Source organism: Eubalaena glacialis, chromosome 4 (genome assembly GCF_028564815.1).
Source record: "Eubalaena glacialis isolate mEubGla1 chromosome 4, mEubGla1.1.hap2.+ XY, whole genome shotgun sequence".
NCBI classification, from domain to species: domain Eukaryota; kingdom Metazoa; phylum Chordata; class Mammalia; order Artiodactyla; family Balaenidae; genus Eubalaena; species Eubalaena glacialis.
In genome coordinates this window covers 183,565,435-183,578,897 of record NC_083719.1, presented here as the reverse complement: position 1 = coordinate 183,578,897, position 13,463 = coordinate 183,565,435, and the positions used below count along the sequence as shown (strand labels likewise).

At 55.5% G+C, this 13,463-nt stretch overlaps 1 protein-coding gene across 1 annotated transcript; it reads right to left on the bottom strand.

The window, feature by feature from the left end:
• Nucleotides 1–102: 102 nt before the first annotated feature.
• MYDGF (myeloid derived growth factor) lies at nt 103–13,108 on the bottom strand. The gene is made up of 6 exons (XM_061190694.1): nt 12,880–13,108; nt 11,659–11,709; nt 4,779–4,840; nt 3,343–3,424; nt 2,094–2,166; nt 103–671 (listed from the first exon to the last, which is right to left on the bottom strand). Exons 1-6 carry the CDS (start codon nt 13,057–13,059, stop codon nt 592–594), a joined length of 528 nt encoding a protein of 175 aa, XP_061046677.1. The 5' UTR covers nt 13,060–13,108; the 3' UTR covers nt 103–591.
• Between the last annotated feature and the right edge of the window lie 355 nt (nt 13,109–13,463).

Genomic DNA, 13,463 nt, shown 5'->3' with positions numbered 1-13,463 from the left:
GTGATGCAGCTAACCCGTCTCCAGCAGCAAAGGGAAGTAGGGGCCCCCAGCCCCACGTGCCCAGCCAGGCGGGCACCAGCGCCAGATGCCAAGACTGTGTGGTTACTTTTTAATTGTCTTATTTATTTAAACATGAAAGAACATTTCACTCCTGCCCAGTTAGTCTGAAAGTTGGTCCCCTGGGGGATGACAAGAAAACAGCTGGCTTAGGGTCAGAGAGCAGCAGGATGGCTCTCCCCAGGAGCGTCCTGGAGCCTGGCCTGATCCTAGGGGAGACGTTGCTGGCTTCAGAAAAGCTGTGACCCCCGCGAGCCCCACCTTGTGCCCTGATGCCTCTTCTGATAAGAAGAGCAGTGGGTCTCAGAGCCACACTCCTCGTGGGGAGAAAAAGGTGGGAGCCAGGAGAGTCCTGGCCCTCCGCACTCTGCCCCGGGGCCTCAGCTGCCCTGCGAAGCCCTCTGAACGGGGCAACGTCAGCCTGGGCAGAAAATTAACAGCCCCCATCCCCCACTGAAAACAAGTACTGGGCCCTCATGGGGCCCGGCTCCTTCAGCGGAGATGAGGAAAAGCCGCCCTCAAAGGGGCTCCTGGTCACAGCTCACTGCGTGTCGCCTTGGCCACGATCACCAGCTTGGACAGCTCAGCCTTGAAGGCCCCGGGCCTGTGGGACACTGCAAAAGAAGAAACCCTTGGTCAGCCCTTGCCTCCGCAAATCCTCCGTGTCCTGAGGAGGATTTGCGGAGGCAAGCCGTGCAGCCGACGATGGGAGCAGGGCAAGGCAAGGGAGCAGTCTCCAAGTGGACTCCACAGGGAAAGGCCCCTGGCCCTGGATGTCTTACGGGTGACGGATAGGAGAAAGGTGGGGAGGCTGTGGGACTGTCCTGAGGGCAGTGGGAGGCCATGGGAGATGTCGACGTGGGAAGAGCCGTGGTCATTTTTGCCACACTGAGAATGGCTGGGGTTTGGAGGTTTGCACTGGCAAACTTGTCTGACGCTCTTCGGGCAGGGTCAGGGAACCTGGCCGCCCCCCTCTCTGCCCACCCAGCCTGCCCCCCACTCCCTGTCCATCCTCACCGCCTATGCTCCCTGGGGCTCAGGGTCTGCAGCAACCCAATCCCCTCTGTCCTTGATCTCCACTCTGAACGGGCCCCTGCCCCCACCCGGAGGACCTGCGGGCAGGTCGGGCCTCCTTCCAGGCCCTCCTAAAGCCCCGCTCATGCTGCCCATTCCCCTCCCCTCCCCTCCCCTTGGTGCCTGGTGACGTCCACGGCCACATGGGTTCCTCATCTCTCCCGCGTCCTTCAGGACCCTTGGGGCTCCCCGACTCAGCTCAGCCCCATGTTCACCGTCTCACTCACTCGTCCCCCCTTGCTCTCGCACCCTGAGCCCCAACTCGGGTGCCTACCCCCCCTCTTTCTGCTCGGCATCTGGCCTGCATGGCTACAGCTGAATGGGGGTCAGAGGCCATGGGGGTCTCGGGGCCTCAGGAGGTGACCCCCGCCTCCCATGTCATGCATGCACAAGGTCCCGACCACACTGCCTGAAGCTGTCACGGAGCCCAGGACGGCCAGGCTGTGTAGGCGTCAGACCCCGCGGCCCCCTGCTCCCCGGCCTCCTATGGAGCTGAGTGTCCCAGGACGCAGCTCTCCGAGGACAGATTCTCATGCTCTCCGTTCTCTGCTAGGGATTGGGCAAGTGTGCCTGCCGCCCGTGAGCGAAGAGTGGTTTCTACATTTTCAAATAGCTTTAAGAAAAATCAAAGGAAAAATGGCATCCTGTGATATGGGAAAGTGATATGACATTCACAGTTCAGTGTTCACGAAATAAAGTTTTATTAGAAGGCAGCCACCCCCATTCACTGACTAGTGGCTTATGGCTGACTTTGCCCTACGGGGGCTGGGTCGAGTTGTTTCAAAGGGGGCCCCAAAGCCGAAAATATTTACTAGGTGGCCCTTTGCGGAAGCCGTTTAGGGATGGCAGGCTCCTCTCACCACAGGGCCCCTGGATCGCCCTCTAGCGGGGGTCTTGTCCCCTCTCTCATCCACTCCCTGCTTGAGAACCTGGATTCCAGCTCCACAAACCCCTCTACATACCTGCTGTTTTGGTCACTTCAAATTCCTCGTTTTTCAGGGGCACATCACTCTCTCTTTCAAAAGCAGCTTTCGACTGAAAGGGAACAAGTGGAAACTTTTCTAATTGGGAAAGAACACGGCTCGCTTGGCTTTGCAGAGCAGCAGAGGCTAAAGCTGCATGCTTCTGCTGAAGAGCCGCGCGATGCTTTTTTAAGCACATAAAAGAGAATCCAGCAGAAGCAGTGGGTTAATCCACTTACGAGATTGTCAACTAGCTTAAAGCTTCATGCCTTCCCCGCAAATCCAAGGGAATTTTTTTTTTTTTTTAGTTAATTTATGGAAATGATACTAGCATGGCAGTCTCTCGCATGTAATTTTTAAACAGCAGAATTGTGTCTTTTTCAAATCAGTAAAAATAATAGAGTTTCAAAGTAAGAAGGGACCCCAGAGAGCGATTATTAACCGTCTGATGGACAGTCTGATGTGTCATCGGAGCGGCCACAGTCCCCGTCATACAATCAGACCCTTGCTGGGGTTGCTGGGAGGGCATTTTGTAGATGTGACAGAGGTTCATCCTGAGCTGACTTCAAGTAAAAGAGATTATCCTCGGGGACTTGGGTGGGCCTGATTCAATCAGGGGGAGGGCCTTCAGGGCAGAGCTGAGGCTTCCCTGGAGGAAACCCCCAAAGCCAGGTCCCCACAGTGGAAGCCGATTCCTGGCAGTGAATCTCTTAATGCCTGTCTCCTCTTCTGCTTCTTGGACTGATAAGGTGGTTTTCAAACTGTTTCTGACCCAGACGGAGAAGCAGGGGTGGGCTCTGCAGAGTGGCTGGGCTCTGGAGTGGGGGCCGTGGGGGTCAGGAGCGCAGCAGAAGGTGCTGGCTGGGCTGGGAACCACAGGTCACTGGAGCCAAGGGGCGCGGGGCCCCCCCGATACCAATGAGCCGCCCACCTGCCCCCTGGGCCAGCTTCCGCCTTCGCTGCCCCTGTCCCAGGGCTGAGCGCCCTTGCCCCCCGACTTCCTGTTGGCTTTGCCAGCAGGGGGCACTGGTGGGAGGCTGGTGGGCCTTACAGGAGGGAGGCCAGGTGTCCCTGGGGGTCAGCCGGGTTCCCCTCTGGGCACCGTAACCCCGGCCCCCCGTGCCTCCAGGCCTCCCTCTAAGGGCTTGGTGTCCATCTCCTCATTCCCCCCGCCGCCCCCCCGGGGTCTCCAAGTTGCAGTCCCTGGTGGCCCAGCCAGGCGGCCACCCCACGTGCAGGTGACACTCACGTAGGCCATGCCGTACTCGATCTCAGCACCCCGCACCTCCGCCTTGAACTGCGTAAAGTACAGGTAGGACTTGCCCTGGGGCCTGCGAAGAAAGGTCGGGCGACGGGGTCAGCCCAGGGCTGCGTGCCCCCCCGCTCTCCAAGATGGGATCTGCTGCCAGGCATTTCTGGGAAGGACGGATGGGGCGCCCTCAATGTGATCCACTGTTTCCTCTTTGCCAGGATGCTCTTCTGGCTCGTTGATGGACAAGCCTCTTTCCCCTTCTGGGTAGGAGCTGTTCTAGAACGGGGCCTCTCGCATCCACTCACAGAACACTTCTCATCCAGTGGACAACATCCCAGGTGTGCGCTAGGGGTGAGGCCGGGCCACATCCCGGGGGTGAGAAGTATGGGGGTTAACTAGGAACAGGAGGGTGTCTGGGGCTGTGTCCCTGGGGGGCCGCTGGGTGGTCAGCTAAGAGGCCGCGGGCTGAGGACCCTGCTTTGGGCCAGTGCGGCCTGGGTCTGTGCCCAGGTGGAGGGCTGGTGCTCACGAGCCTGTGTGAGATGGTGGTCTACAGCCGGGGGGATGCAGCCCTGATTGCTAACCTGTAATTAGGGAGCCCCCCACCCCAGCTCCCTGCCTCTGGGATGCTTCTCTCTGAGGCCGGGAAGGGGCACAGACAGGGTGTCCCCTCTCAGCGGGGCTGGCGGTAGCGTGTTGAGGACGCAGGGCTTCCGCCCCCACGAGAAGCTCCCCAACAATACTTGGTACTAAAACGCCTGCAGTTTGTAACGCATCGAGCAGGAGATGGGGATTCTGCACCATGCCTGCAAGCGTGTTCTTTAACTAAATGTCGCTGTCGCTGCTCTCTAATATGTCCCGTTTCTTGATCTGTCCCCTATGTTGACCCCGGTCCCCTGAGGGTGAGAGCGCGGCTGGGACTTCTATGTCAGGCGCGTGGCAAATGCTTGAGAAATCTGTTCTGCTTGGGCGACACATTCCAGGCCGTGAGGCCCAGGGGAGAAGGGCCAGGAATTGGTGAAGCTCCATCACCCTCCTCCCCGTCAGAGGGCCGAGCACCCCCTTCTTGGGCTCATGGAGCTGGGCTCCAGGAAGTGGGATTATGAGAAGGGTGGGCACAGCGGGAGATTAAGTTCTTGAGCAAGCAATGTGACTGAGGTGACCATGAAGGGGGTGGCGTCTGGGGAGCCCGGCCCCTCTCCCGGGGCTGCGGCCACTGCCTAGACCCCACCTCCCAGTCCCCCCGCCCCCTCTCGGCCTCAGTGTCAACGTGCTTCCCTGGGAAGCCCTCCTCGCCCTCAAGTCCCACACAGGACGGCACCCCCTCTCCCGCCTGCGACCCTCCAGGGGCGCAGGACGCCGTCGGTATGGGTACCGCCCAGAGCGAAGGTGTCTCGTCCGGGAGGAGATCCCACCACCGGACCCTCGCTCACCTCCAGATGGTGCAGGTCAAGTGCTGGTGGTCTTCGCTGGTCCCCAGACTCATCTGCCACTTCTGGGGAGAGAGGACAGGGAGGTCAGTCTGGGACACACAGCCTCGCCATCATATGTCTGTCCAAGCCCACGGCACGCACCACACCAGGAGTGAACCCTGATGGCAACTCTGGACTTGGGGTGATGGCATGTCCATGTAGGTTCATCAACGACTGTCACAAACGTCCCACTCTGGTGGGCGATGGTTGGGGGGCAGGGGTATACAGGAAATCTCTGTGCCTTCCGCTCCATTTTGCTGTAAAAAATAAAGTCTATTGGGAAAGATAAAAACAAAAATAAAAGAAGGAAAGACAATACACCCATGCTTGCTTGCATAAGCATAGAGCAGTCCTCGGAGAAGATGCAAGATTTTAATAACCCCGGTTACATGTAGGACGTGGGTGGGAACTGGGCTGACAGAAGGCACTGGAGAGCTTCTTATGTTTTTTTCTTTTTGAATGACGTGTGTTAGCTTTTTTATTTTTATTATTTTGGCCGCACGGCATGTGGGATCTTAGTTCCCCAACCAGGGATCGAACCCATGCCCCCTGCAGTGGAAGCGTGGAGTCCTAACCACTGGACTGCCAGGGAAGTCCCTGTGTTAGCTTTTTAAAAAAATTAAATTAAAAAAAATTTTTTTAAATGGTTCCAAAACACACCGCTACCAGTTTATTCTCATTTTCAGGGCCTCTGAAAACCCGGCCAAACGCAAGGTCTGGTGACCTGCGGCGTTTTTGCGTTTTGCTAGGAAAATGAGAGTGTCCCATCCTCTCCAGAGAGTAAAGGTGGAATACGATTGCTGATAATCTGGTTAAATGCCAGAGCTTTTCCATTAATAGAAACAAGGCCATTTGTATGTTAATTATAATGGGAGTAAATGGTGACTTGGAAGTCTTTTGCCTGCAGCATGAAGGTAGAAGCCAATTACTCAGGTGGGGCAGGCATGGTAAGGGGACCTGCCCAACACATTTATTTTCTATTTAAAAACTCCTGCCCACGGCTCCAAGGCCTCTGAGCACCCGGAAACAGTTTTACGCTGTGAAATATATCTGGGATGGTTTTCCATAGCTCTTAAAAGATTCATGAAAATGAGCCTTCTTTTTTTAAAAAAAAATATTTATTTATTTATTTATTTGGCTGTGCCGGGTCTTAGTTGCGGCATGCACGCGGGATCTACTTCCCCGACCAGGGATCGGACCTGGGCCCCCCGGCATTGGGAGCTCGAAGTCTTAACCATTGGACCACCAGGGAAGTCCCGAGGCAAACATTTAAACATTTTTTTTTTTTAATTATGAAAGCAAACAAAATTAAAACCAAGAGCTTCTTAGCAATAGGGTCAACATCCCTCTGAGTAGTCTTGTTATATGAACTTGACCTTGGTCTCGAGGCCACAGGCTGGGGTGGGCACTAGGCGCCCTTGGTAAGGCTCAGGTTTTGGCCTCAGACACTCACACGAGGCTGTTTTCGGGCAGCCTGTTCAGCCCAAGCCTCTGTGACCTTCTCTGGGAGGCTAGGGGGCTCAGGATCTAAGTGGCCGGGTGTAATCGAGGACAGGTAATTGGTAACCGCTATTATTTTTTATTAGGAGACAAGTAACAGATGGTGAAATGGACCCATTTCAGTGTCTATGAGTTTTGACAAATGCACACACTGTGTATCCACCGCCCAATCAAGATACAGATCAGTTCCATCTTCCCAGTTATCTCTCCTCCATCCCTCTGGAGTCAACCCCTGCCTGCAAATTCCTGGTAACCACTGATCTGCTCTGTCCCCATAGTTGTGCCTTTGCGAAATGCCACCTGAGTGGAATCACACAGGACATGGTCTCCTGTGTCGGTCAGTCTCACTCAGCCTAACGCATATCAGATTCACCCATGTGGCTACATGTATATCAATAATTCACTTACCTTTAACAGCTTTATTGAGAAACAGTTTACATAACATACAATACGGGGTCTCCCTGGTGGCGCAGTGGTTAAGAATCCTCCTGCCAATGTAGGGGACCCGGGTTCGAGCCCTGGTCTGGGAAGATCCCACATGCCGCAGAGCAACTAAGCCCGCGAGCCACAACTACTGAGCCCGTGTGCCACAACTACTGAGCCCGTGCGCCTAGAGCCCGTGCTCCACAACAAAGAGAAGCCCGTGCACCGCAACGAAGAGTAGGCCCCGCCTGCCGCAACTAGAGAAAGCCCGCGCGCAGCAACAAAGACCCAACGCAGCCAAAAATAAATAAATAAATTTATATTTTAAAAAAATACATGTATAGACGATATGCTTTTAAAGTGCATGCTTCAATGCTTCCTAGTATATTCAGAGCTGTGCAACCATCACCTGTATCTAATTCTCATCACCCCCCAAAGAAGTCCCATCCCCATGAGCAGGCACACCCCCATCTCCTCCCCCAGCCCAACCACCACGAACCCACTCTCTGTGTCTGTGGATTTGCCTGTTCTGGACATTTCCCATCAGTGGAATCACACACTCTGGGTCCTTCTGTGTCTGGCTTCTCTCACTGAGCATCGTGTTCTCAGGGTCCATCCACGTTGTAGCGAGTGTCAGTGCTTCTCCCCTTTTCATGGCTGAGTGATGTTCCCATGTGTGAAGGGACCACACTGCGTTTATCCATCATCAGCTGGGGGACACTTGGGTTGTTTCCACTTGTTGGCTACTATGAATCAGGCTGCTATGAACATTCACGTACAAGCTTTGTGTGGACATAAGTTTTCATTTCTAACGGGTAGATACCGAGGAGTGGAAGCATGGGGTCGTATGTTTAACTTGATAAGAAAGGGCCAGTTTTCCCAAGTGGCCGCATTCCCGCCAACCTTGGACGAGCTCTCTGGCTGCTCAGGATCCTGGCCGGCGCTGAGGTGATGAATGACCCTGTGCCTGCTGTCACCCGGCACCAGCCGGCCTCTCAGGTGACCCTCTGGAGAAACGAACCACTGTCAAAGCAGCCTGGCCTCCCGCTCTCCCCAAGCCCAGCCTGCATCCCGGGCCCCCTGGGAGCCCAGACCACAGACCCATTTCCCCTCTGTTGACGATGGCTCTAGAGAAGCGCCACTTGGGCCTCTGGGGCTTCCGTTCCAGCTGCTCCGAGGGCCATCTTGGCAGGGCCCCCAAGTGTGGCCAAGCGGATCCCGGAGAACATCCTGGACAGCCCCTGCACGTTTGCTGAGAATCCGGCCGGCTGTTTGCGCCTAAGCAGGCGGCAGGCCAGCAGCCAGAGAGCCCGCGGGTCGCACCGTTGGGTTCACGCAGCTCTGCAGTCGGCCCTTGGTCTCTGATGATCTCAGTTCTAGGCCGGTGCTGCCGGAACAAGTCGGTGCTGGACACGTCTGCTCTGCTCTTAGGTGTTTCCTTTAGGATGAATCCCCTCATCCCAAACGGGAGAATCAAGCCCGATGCTGGTTTTAGAATTTGTGACCCAGCCGCCTTTCCAAGAGTGAGCCTAGGTCTCTCCCCCTACGCTGCAGTGGAATGTCCATCCCAAGGGTCCCGTTAGGGAGGCGCGGGCGCTCTTTTCCAAGCTGCTGGTGACGCGAGGCGTGTCCTGGCTCAGGGCGGCGGTCAGGGGCCTGCGCCTTGGGGACCTTGGTCACGTCCCAGCTGGGGGAGCCAGGGCAGTCTTCAGCCTCTGGGCCACCGTGTCCTCATGTGTAAGGCGGGGATAAGGACAGCCTCCTGGGGTTCTGAAGAGGAAACGAGACGTGTATCTGTCTCAGCACAGTGCGGGCTGCCAGACAAACACCTAGGCGATGGTGCTCTCACAATTTTATTGTATAATGAATTCATCATCTACACAACAAAGGAGGCATGGAAAGGGCTGACTGGGGGAGGAAGGCGCTTTGGGACTGATCTGGAGCTCGTGGCAGGGCACGGCTGGACCAAGGGGCCTGGATCAAGGGAGAATGTTCCACCACTTGTCACCATCCCACAGTGGAGTGGACCACTTGGAGAAGCAGCGAGGCCTGGAGGTGGCCAAGGAAGGGGCGGACGATCGCAGGATGCCTGCTGTCCTGGAGGCAGGGGGAAGGGCAGCGATGCTCCCCAGCAGAGCTGCAACCCCCTGGTGACACCGCTGGGAAGGGTGTCACCAGGCGTTTGCTACATTTTGTTAAAATACTGTTGCTGGGGGACTTCCCTGGCGGTCCAGTGGTTAAGACTCCGTGCTTCCAATGCAGGGGGCGCTGGTTCAATCCCTGGTCGGGGAACTAAGGTCCCACATGCTACGCGGTGCGGCCAAAAAAATAAATAAAGTACTGTTGCTAGGAATCATTTACTTTTATTTACAAACTGGAAACATCCAAAATAAGGAGTGCATTTCATGTCACTCTTGCCCAGTGGTTTTCACTTGGGGACCCTTTTGTTCCCCAGCAGACACTGGGGGGGGTGGCTGCTGGCATCGAGTGGGTGGGGGCCAGGGAGGCTGCCCAGGACGGCCCCCCACAGAGAGCGACCCCGCCTCTAAAGTCAGCAGTGCCCGGTGGAGCGGGAGAACTCGCTCTCACCGTTTTTTGTTTTTTTTTGTTTTTGGCCGCACTGCCCGGCTTGCAGGATCTTAGTTCCCTGACCAGGGATCGAACCTGGGGCCACGGCAGTGAGAGCGCCGAGTCCTAACCACTGGACCCAGGGAATTCCCGCTCTTGCCCATTTTAATGTGCTGCCCTGAGTCGGGGAGTGGGGGTGGAAGAGAGGGACTCAGAACCAGGATGCTGGGAGGGGTAGGCACGTGACAGGCAAACATGGAGCGGTCCCCAGGCAGCCTCCATCTCTGGGACTCTCCATTGTTATGGGACACAGTGCCATAGACTCTTCTGGAAGGACAGTAGTGTTCCCTACAGTCTGAGGGTTGGGGAGGAAAGCACAATTTAGGGGTACAAAAGATGCTTTACACTGACTTTCGCAGTGACAATTAATTCTTCCTTTTCAATTATCTTTCATTCTTTCTAACAATCACGAGGAGAAAATCTGTCTTGTGTCTCTTCTCAAACATGTGTGCTGCCCTCCCTTCAGACAGAACCAAGCGGCGGTGTCTAGCCAGAATTTAACAACAGTATTTTATCCTCAGAGTATTTATCTGTAATGGTGCATATCTGGCTGTAACAGTAGTCTATTGCTGTGTGTATTCGTTTCCTGGGGCTGCTGGAACAAATCACCACAAATTTGGTAGCTTACAGCTGAAATCTGTTCTCTCACAGTCTGGAGGCCAGCAGTCCAAAATCAAGGTGTGGGCAGGGCCGTGTTCCCTCTGGAGGCCCCAGGGGAGAATCCTTCCTGCATCTTCCAGTTTCTGGCGGCTCCAGGTGTCCCTTGGCTTGTGGCCACATCACTCCACCTCTGCCTCCATCTTCACATGGCCTTTTCCTCTGTGTGTCTTCTTTTTATCAAATCTCCCATGTGTGTCTCTTACAAGGATGTGTGCCACTGGATTTAGGGCTCACCCGGGTAATCCAAGATAATCTGTTCATCTCAAGATCTTTAACTTAATTACATCTACAAAGACTTTTTCTTAAAAGTCACAGGTTCAAGGCATTAGGATGTGGACATATCTTTACGGGGCGGGGGGGCCTCATTCAACTCACTACACTGTGTGACAAATTACCACAAATTTAGTAGCATTAAAAGCTGTGCCGGAATTCCCTGGTGGTGCAGTGGTTAAGAACCCGCCTGCCAATGCAGGGGACACAGGTTCGAGCCCTGGTCCAGGAAGATCCAACGTGCCGCGGAGCAACTCAGCCCGTGCGTCACAACTACTGAGCCTGCGCTCTAGAGCCTGCGAGCCACAACTACTGAGCCCACATGCCACAACTACTGAAGCCTGCGCGCCTAGAGCCCATGCTCCTCAACAAGGGAAGCCACCGCAATGAGAAACCCGCGCACCGCAATGAAGACTAGCCCCCGCCCGCCGCAACTAGAGAAAGCCTGTGCGCAGGAACAAAGACCCGATGCAGCCAAAAATAAATAAAAATAAATAATTAAAAAAAAAAAAAAAAAGCAATGCCCATTCATTAGCTCACAATTCTGTAGGTCAGAAGCCCGGGCATGGTGGGCTGGGTCCTTTGCTTAGTCTCATAAGCTGACATCAAAGTGTCAGCCAGATTGCGTTCCCACCTGGAGCGCTGGGTCCTCTTCCAACTCATGTGGTTGCAGCAGAATTCATTCCTTGCAGTTGGAGGACTGAAGCCCTCGTTTCCTTGCTGCCAGCCGGGGGCCGCTCTCAGCTCCTGGAGACCACGTCCTCCCTCCCACGTGGTCCCTCAAAGCCAGCTGTGGTGCACTACGTCCTCCTCGTGCTTCGAATCTCTCTTACCTCCTCTTCTGCCTCCAGCTGGAGAAAACAGCCAGCAAGGAACTAGGGACCTCAGTTTCACACCGAAAGGGACCGAATTCTGCTAACAGCTGGAATGTGTCTGGACGAGGGTTCTCCCCAGAGCCTGCAGGTGAACACCCAGCCCAGCTGACACCTTGACTGTCGCTTTGTGAAGCATCCAGCTGAGCCAACCGGGACTTCTGACCTCCAGAACCGTGGGATAATAAATGGGTGTTGTTTTAAGTTACTCAGTCTGTGGTAATTTGTTACTCAGCACAGAAAATGAACACAATACCCTTAATAGAGGCTCATGGGAATGGCAGAGTCACGTCTCACATCCCTCCTTCTATCCAGACGTTTGTTCACTCCGTGGAATTATGAATGGAATCTGCCATCACTATGTAACTTAAACACTGTCTTTTATTGGTTAGGTAAGAATAGTCTGATGTCCAGTGTCGCCTAGAGAGCATCTCTGTATGACAATGGATATCGTCGTACTAAACCACGTAGAATTTTGAACAACTCACCTCATTGGTCCCTCCTTGAGATGCATAGGTGAACACACAGGTATATTTGTCCTAGAGAATGGAAGGAAAAAAAAGTCTTGGTAGGAGATAATCGTTAGTGCTTGAGGTACAGGGTCTCAGGATGTCCTTCTGAGATCCAGAATCAAGAAGATCCTGCTTTTGAGTATCTGCACTCAGAGAAAGGAGGTGGAGCCAGATCCCTCTGGCCGATGTCCCTGGAGGCCAGCCCTGCAAGGCCTTCCAGTGTCTGCAGATCTGGAACTCCCGCACCTGTCTCCCTACTTGGGAGATCCTGGGTCAGGACAAACAACCCAGATGGCTTCTAGGGGATGAAGAACAGGAAGGGGGAGGTCACACCCCCCTCCAGCACCCACCCGTCTAGGAACATGAACTTTGGAAGCAGGGGCACCTAGGGGCCCATCTCTGCTCCGCTGTGGACCTTGGACAAGTGCAAAGCTTTCTGAGCCTCTGTTTCTTCATCTGTAAAATGGGCCTCACATAAAGAATTTGGCACAATATCCTTTGGTTATAAGGAAGTACTCAACAAATAGTGATGATTGATATCGTTGTTACAGGCAGGGAAAAGGAGACTGGGAGAGGAAGCGACTTCTTCAATAAGCTAGGGACAGGCTAGACTAGAGCCAGGCCTGCTACCTCCAGGTAAGGAGGGCCTGGCCCCACATTTCAATGAAAAAGACGGGGGGACCTTGTGCAATGGAAGGAAAGAGCAACGCCTGTCCACTTCCTCCCTGGTCAGAGCTACAGCGGGACGACCTTCTGCAGGCCCTGGAGGCATATGCCCATCAGCCTCCAGCTCCCCTCTCCCCATCTCTGGGCCCGTCCTGCCCTCCAACAGCGAGGGAGTCACCTGGGTCTGGGGGATAGGGCTGCTTGGGCACGCTGGGCATGAGACAGGAATTAGGCACGAGGCTAGTGACCCAACCCTCCCAACGCCGCCAGCCCCCAGGAGCCCCGCCTCCCTTCTTAGTTCTGTCAGGCCTCACTACCAAGTCCCGCCCTCCATCCTCAGGCCCCACCCACGCCGGTCCGCGACCCCTCAGGCCCCGCCCCCGCCGGTCCGTTTCCCCCCCCCCCAGATCCCGCCCCGCCGGTCCGCGCCCCCTCCCCCCCAGATCCCGCCCCGCCGGTCCGCGCCCCCTCCCCAGGCCCTGCCCCCGCCTGCACCATTGCTCAAGCCCCCGGGGTGGCTGAGGCACATACCCCAGGGCCCACATTCTGGGAGAAGGAGTGCACCACGCCGCCGGGCCGCACGTCAAAGGCCACCGTCGTGGGCTCAGACACCGCCCGTGCCGGCCTCAGCGCCACGGCCACCAGGAGCAGGGCGGCCCACAAGCTCACGGCGCCGCCGCCGCCATTCCTTCTTCTGCTGGGCGCCGCCATCTTGGGATCAGGTTCGCTGGCCAGGGACGACGGACGGAGCGCGGCGAGGGACAAGTGGGGCGTCCGCCGGAGGCCACGTCGGCGTCCACACGACCACGTGATCCGGAGAGCCCCGCCCGTCCGGTCCGGGCCGCCATCTTGGGGCGGGGCTTGGAAGTACAGGGAGGGTCCTGGGGTGCGTGAAATTGGAACAGGTTCCTTGGTTTAGGGTCCATTCGTCTCTCACTAGGCAAGTGATTGACCCTTCAGCTCCTCTAGTTCGTACATGTACAAGGAGTGAAGGAAATAAAAGATCACCACTAATATTCAGATTAATACATGTAGGCAGAATGAGGGAAATGACAGATCACCGTTGAGCAAACACCTCATGATTGTTACAGCCAAGATCCGTGGATCGCTGCTAA